At 72.7% G+C, this 6,357-nt stretch overlaps 2 protein-coding genes across 2 annotated transcripts; one reads left to right on the top strand and one right to left on the bottom strand.

Annotated features, from left to right (window-relative positions):
* Window positions 1-47: 47 nt before the first annotated feature.
* On the top strand, window positions 48-650 carry MNEG_12828 (hypothetical protein; the record flags this gene model as incomplete). The annotated part of the gene is made up of 1 exon (XM_014038701.1): window positions 48-650. A coding segment is annotated over one exon (603 nt), but the record flags the coding sequence as incomplete, so codon positions are not given.
* Window positions 651-1,470: 820 nt separating this feature from the next.
* MNEG_12827 (hypothetical protein) lies at window positions 1,471-5,786 on the bottom strand (the record flags this gene model as incomplete). The annotated part of the gene is made up of 4 exons (XM_014038700.1): window positions 1,471-2,621; window positions 2,867-3,627; window positions 3,899-4,534; window positions 4,705-5,786. 4 exons carry the CDS (start codon window positions 5,784-5,786, stop codon window positions 1,471-1,473), a joined length of 3,630 nt encoding a protein of 1,209 aa, XP_013894154.1.
* Window positions 5,787-6,357: the final 571 nt, after the last annotated feature.

Raw genomic sequence — 6,357 nt, 5'->3', positions numbered from 1 at the left:
CGGCCCCGCGGCGGGGGACGCTGCGCTGCCCGCTGCGGCTCCCGAAGTTGGAAGGGGTTACGTGGGCGGAGCCCGGGAGGGAGCCGGCGTTTGAGGTGCCGCCGGAGCCGGAGGCTGTTGAAGATTTTGAGGATGATGAGGTGACGGCGGCGGCGGGCTGGCACGAGCAGGACCGAGAGGCCGGGGACCCGCGGGGCGGCGGCGGCGGCGGCAGCGGCGGAGGGGGCGCGGCGGCGCCGAGGGAGGCGCCGCGGAGGGACACGACGGCGCACTTGTCGCCGGCGGCGCCCGTGCCTGGGGTGCAGCAGCAGCAGCAACAGCAGCAGCAGCAGCAAGCGGTTGCAAACGTAGCAGGTCAGGGCCAGAAAGGAGGCGAGCCAGCGCAAGCCCAGGCTCCCGCCGCCTCGCCAGCCGCCGCGTCGGTGGCGCACCATTTCCGCGCGGGCGGCGGCGCCGACCCATCCGCGGACGCGGCGCGGCGGCAGCAGCACGACCGCCTGCAGGGGGTGCTCAAGGGTCAGACCATGTTCCTGGCCCTGGTCTTGTGCGCCGCCGGCCTCGCCGCCGTCGGGGTGGTCTGGCGGGTGTCGCGCGGCAGGCGGGGCGGGCCCGCGGCCAGGGGCCGCAGGGGGGCGGCGTCGCCGCTTTGAGGAGTGAAACGGTGGCTTCCCCGTGCAGGCCTTTTGAAGCGGCGCACAAAGGCCAGGCGCGGCCACGAGACCGTTGCCTGGCTGCTTTTGCGCTGTCGCCGCACGGCTTGCGTCTGCGCAGCGCCTGCTTCTAGTCCTAGCAGCCGCGGGCGGAGGGGTCTGGCAGCACATGATGGCAGTTTGTATCATGCGCGCGCGGCCTACCAAGCAGCCTCCTGTTCCCGTGTAACGCCGTTGCATGTGGTCTTGAGAAGCCAATTTCAAAGCACCGCCCTGGCTGGTCAAAGGACCGCTCCAAGCTCAGCCGCTGCAGGCACAGGTGACAAGGGCTTGCAGCGATGTCAGCCTTTAGAGTAGGCCTGGCAGCGGTAGCTGACTAGCACCTGTTTGTCAACAATGGTTACTAAGACGTCAAGACACGCGGGACATGATGCGTGTGGCCATATCTTGGCATTGCTTTACACGACTTTGAACAAAAACGGAGGTAGATGGCATCCCTGCGCATACGTAGCTCTGCATAGACGAGAAAATACAGCAGGGCACTGTGCCAAACAAGTACAGGTGGACGTGGCGCATGCGTGCCGCCAAGTCGCAAAACAAACGCACGCAAACACACACACACACACACACACACACACACTCACAATCACAATCACACACACACACACTCTCTTGCAAAGAAAAAGGGTGCAATCATGCTCAACCACAAATTCCCAACACGGGGGCTTCTCCGCGTGCCACCAATCAGCCAGACGCGGCAGCCGCTTCCTTCCCGAGCCCGTAGCCCCATGACTGTGCAGTCAGACGCGCGCCGCCGCGCTCACGCCAGGACCGACAGGCTCGCCTCGGCCAGCCGCTGCCCGCCCGACCAAACCTCCACGCGCCCCTCCCCAAACCACCGCAGCTCCCACGGCCCCCCGCCCGCGCCCGCGCCGCCCCGCAGCTGCGGTACGGGCAAATAGCAGTACGGCAGGTGGCAGTACGGCGCGCGGCTCCCGATGTGCGCCAGGCGCTGCGTCCAGGTCGACTGAATCCGCCACACCACCACGCACGCGGCCGTCGCCAGCAGCGCCGCGAGGGACTCGCCGCTGGGGCTGAAGGCGAGCGCCGCGACGCCGCCGCGGAGGTCTGCGGCCGACAGGACGGGCGCCTCCGCCGCCGCCTGGGACGGATAGTAGGGTTTCGCCAGCCCGGCCTGCTGCTGCTGTTGCTGCTGCTGCTGCTGCTGCTGCTGCTGCTGTGGCTGCGGCTGGGGTGGCCGCTGCGGAGCTGGAGCCTCGGCGCCGCCGGGAAGGGCCCCTTGGTTGGCGCAGGCGCCGCCTTCGGCGCCGTCGGCGCCATCCTGCCCCGGCTCGACGCCGAACCAGTTCTGCAGCATCGCCGCGTGTGCGCGCTTGACCGTGCTTGACGAATGGAGGCTCCGCTCCGGGCCGGCCTCGGCTGCGCCGCCGCCGCCCGCCTCGCCGTCGCGCGTGGGGAGCGCCGGCGCGGGGCCGGCGGCCGGCGGCGGTGCGGACGACGCGGGCAGTAGCAGCACGACCCGCTTCGCGCCGCCGTTGACGTCAAACACTGCCACCGCCCGCGCGTGCTCCGGCGCGGCCTGCGGCTGCTGCCGCACCGCGGTGTGCCCCCGCCCGTCGCCGCCGCCAGCGCCCCCGCCGCCGCTGCCCGGGGGCAGCGCCCGCGCGCCAAGCGGCCCGAGCGCCCGCGCGCTGCCGACAGCCAGCTGCATGGAGGGCGCGTGGAAGGCGGCCTGCGGGAACCGAGCGGTCATCTCCCGAATCAGCCCGCCCGCCACGGCCAGGCACCCCTGCCGCAGCGCGGGCCGCGCCGGGTCGAGCGACTGGACGGCCAGGGCGGCCGCGAAGCCGAGGTGTGGCAGCAGCGCGGCGCAGGCCTGGGGCCAGCGGAGGGCACGCGAAAGGGAGGACAGCAGCAGCGCATGCGTGCAGGACGCGTCCAGGGCGCCGCCTGCAGCACAGATCGCGGGGTGTGTGGGTGGATTCAGGATCCTTTTCGTGGTCGCGGCTGGACGTGAGGGTGGGATCGCCGCGTCGGTTCGGGACCGACAGCTGAGCCGCCTGGGATGGGCGACCCCATGGACAACACACACCATATCGGTGTGTGGCGGTGTTCGCATCCCGCTAGACAACCCTCACTCGCGAATCATGTACAAGACAATGACCCCCACTGCGATTTCCTCAGATGGCACCCACCGGCCATGCCTTGGCTGAGTTCGTTGAGGAAGGCCTCGGGCTCCGCCAGCGCCAGGCCGGCCAGCAGCTCCGCGCAGCACCTCAGCCACGCGCCCAGCTGCGCGGGCCCCGCCCCCAGCAGCAGCGCCGCCGGCGGCCCCGCCGGCTGCTGCGGCGAAACTGCAGGGGCGGCGGCGTGGGCGGCGCCGGGCGGCGGGCTGGGAATGGTAGCGGCCGGGCTCCCGTCGGCGTGGTGCAGGGCGGCGCCTGCCAGGAAGCTGGGCTGAAGCTGCCACGCGGGTGACGCGGGTGACGCCCCTGGGTAGTCGTACCGGAGGTGGGTGGTGCTGGTGTGACGGACGGTGCTGCCCGGCGTGTGCTGCGTCGTGGGCACGGCCGACGACGCCGATTCACTCCCCTGCAGCTGCGGCGGCGGGGCGGGCGGCCCGGGCGGCGGCAGCGGGACCGGCTGGGGGCGCGGCCGCGCGCGCGCCGGCGGGCCCTCAGGGGGCGGCGCGCCGCCCATCAGGGCGGGCGCTAAGTACAGACCCCCGACGGCGTGCGCGCGCCGACCGGCGACGGCCAGGGGCCCGAGGGCCAGGCGCGGCGCGGGGTCGGCGGCGGCCCAGCTGCCCGGAACGCGCGGGGCGCCGTCGTCCCCTCCATCAAGGCTCTGCCGGGCGCCGGGCGCGCCGCCGGCGGGCCCGCGGGCGCCCAGCAGCTGCGGCGATGCTTGCAGTAGGGACAGGCGTCCATTGACGGCGTCCGCGATGCGGCAGAGGCTGCGTGTCGGCAGAATGCGCGGGATAGTTTGCCACGAGATAGTATCCATGGGTTGCGGCACACAGCCAGACACGTTTTGCATGTGCGGGGGCAATGCGACAGGATGTATGTTGCATCACCCCTGACACAAGTGGGTCTGTTTTGCAGGTTCATGAAGGTGAATTCATCAGCCCCCCGCCACCCCCCCCCCCGGGTCCCCGTCCCCAGTCCATCGGCCCAGCAGCAATCGCGGAGGGAGGGCCTGGCGCGATTTGGCGCAAATTGACGCACCTCTGCAGCAGCGGCGCGGCGCCGCCGACGTGCGGGCGCCACGCGCCCCACTGGCCGCTCAGCAGCGCCAGTTCCAGCAGCTCTCCCGCCATGCAGCTATCCTCGGACGGCGCCAGCCGCACGAGGCAGCCGACGAGGCAGACCCCTACCGCGGCCAGCAGCGCCGGAGGCGCGGCCGCCGCGTGCGGGACCGCCGCGCCCGCCGCGGCGACGACGTACGGGCGCCAGCGGCGCAGCTGCTGCGGCGTCAGGGGGGCGGGGCCGCCGAGCTGCGCATAGTGTGCCCGGACGAGCGAAACGAGCTCCGTCGCGGCCGGCGGCGGCCACGCGCGCAGCGGGCAGGCGCCCCCTGCAGGCCCGCCGCCTTTGAGGCGCCACGGCGCCGTCGGCTGCAGCAGCGACGCCAGGAGCGCCTGCGCCGCGTTGTGGAGTTGCGGCGGGCCCTGGGTCGGCGCCCCCCAGTAGCTGGCCAGGAGCAGGACGTCGGGCAGCTGCGCGGAAGCTGCCTGGCGCAGCTCCTGCCACTGCAGCGCGTAGAGCGTCGCGAGCGCGCTCGCGGCGTTGGCGGCGGCGACGCCAGAGTGGGTGGCGGGGTTGGACAGGATGGCCTTGGATGCGGCCACGAGGGATAGGAGCCTGTGAGTGGACGGCAGCAGGCCGGCTTGTTTAAATGGGTGAGGCGGCGAGAGGGGAGGGGACGCGCTCACCGCAATCGTGTGTGATCTTCAAGAACTGGCGCTGCTTGGCGGCCTGGCGGTGGTGCCGTTGGCTCGGGCCCGGGTTCGAACCCTGTCGTGAGCACCCACCTGACAGCCAGCACGCTTGGATTTGACAGAAACAGCGCCCCCAGCCGCTCGGCGCTGCCGCCGCCGCCGTTCGCGTCGCCGCCCGTGCGTGTCTCCTGCCCCGCCTGCCGCCGCACGCGGTACGGGAGGCTTGCCGTGAGGGCCCCTTCCTCCGAAACGCACGCCTCCTGGCACAGCGCGACGCCAAAGCGCCACCCCTGTGGTCCACGCCGCGCGGCCGCTTCCTCCAGTCTCGCCGCAAGGTCGCCGACGGAAGCCAGGCGGTCGGCGCGCGACGCCCCATCCCCCTGCTGCCGCGCCCTCGCCGCCTCCGCCCGCGACGGCGCGCTGCTCGCCGCGGGGGACGCGTCGGGAGGCTGCAAGGCCGCCCCAGCACCGCTGCCGCTGCCGTGTGGCGGACTGGCTCTCAGCAGGCCGACCTCCCGCAGGAAGGCGGCAGTCCAACAGTCCGCGGCGCAGTCCAGGCCCCACCGGTGCATCAGCGCCAGCGCCAGCGCCGCCTCCCTCAGGCGCGCCAGCTCAGCGCGCGCCTGCGCCTTCACGCCCCCGCCCCCGCCACCGCCGTGGCCGTGCGTATGCATGGGGTGGCCGGCTGGGTGGTGCCCCGTGCCGCCGCCGTCGTGGCTGGGCGGCGCTTCGGACGGCGCGCCGCCGTCGTCCGCCGCAGTGAGCACCGACGCCAGGCTACTCTGCCGGCTGATATACATGGCCGGGGCCGTGGCCGCGGCCGGCGCGTCGCCGCCGGGGCGAATGCTGCCGGCCGGGGCCGGCGGCGGGGCCGGCGGGGCGGTGATGGCGGTGATGGCGGCGATGGATTGCAGCAGCAGGCTGATGTTGATGTCTAACAGCAGTACCGACGGATCCGCCTGCTGCACCTGCCGAATCGCGCCGCCGGCGCGCTCCACCCGCCGCAGCCGCGCGGGGAACACGCCGCCCGTCGCGGCTGCCGCCGCCGCGGCGGCGCGCCCTGTGTCGCTGGATGCCGCGGGCGCCGCGTCGCCGCCGCCGCCCTGCTCGTGCTCGAGCCGCTGCTGGTGGTGCAGGCTGCTGCTGGCCTCGTTCGAAAGCTGCGCCATCAGCATGTGCGCCTGCGCGCCGCTGCAGCGGCGGTCGGTCTGGCCGGTGTACGCGTCCCAGGCCTGCAGGTGCAGCTGCCCCGATTCATCCACCGCGCTCGCCGCGAGGACACCCCTGCGGTTCGAGGGAAAGTCGCCGCGGGCGGCGCGAAGTCAAACGGTCAAACCTCACGGCATCCCCGGCTGCTGCATCCAGCCTGGCTTCGGAGCAGCCCACTTGGTGCTCAGCTGAAGGGTAAGTCGTTGCAGGTGCACAGTCAAACGCGGCGAGCCGGCTTTTCAAACAACATAGCCAAGACAGAGCTCCTTGCGTTTGAGGTGGAGCGCACGCTGCAGCACGTTGGGCCGCGCGGCCCCCAGAAATGGGCGCGGCCGCGCACCTGTTGACGCTCCACGCGACCTGCGAGGGGCAGCCGTGGGCAAACCCCGAGAACGTGCGCAGGCACTGGCCCAGCGCGAGGCAGGAGAGCGCCAGGGCCCCATCATCGGCGAGGCTCAGGACGCATGAGCTCCAGGGCAGCCGCGCGTGGACGGGGGGCAGGATGATCGCGCGCACGGGGGCTGCGGGGCGGGGCAG

The sequence above is a fragment of the Monoraphidium neglectum genome (assembly GCF_000611645.1).
Source record: "Monoraphidium neglectum strain SAG 48.87 unplaced genomic scaffold scaffold03461, whole genome shotgun sequence".
Taxonomy (NCBI): domain Eukaryota; kingdom Viridiplantae; phylum Chlorophyta; class Chlorophyceae; order Sphaeropleales; family Selenastraceae; genus Monoraphidium; species Monoraphidium neglectum.
The sequence above is the reverse complement of the archived record's forward strand: the minus strand, read 5'-3'. Positions and strand labels throughout refer to the sequence as shown.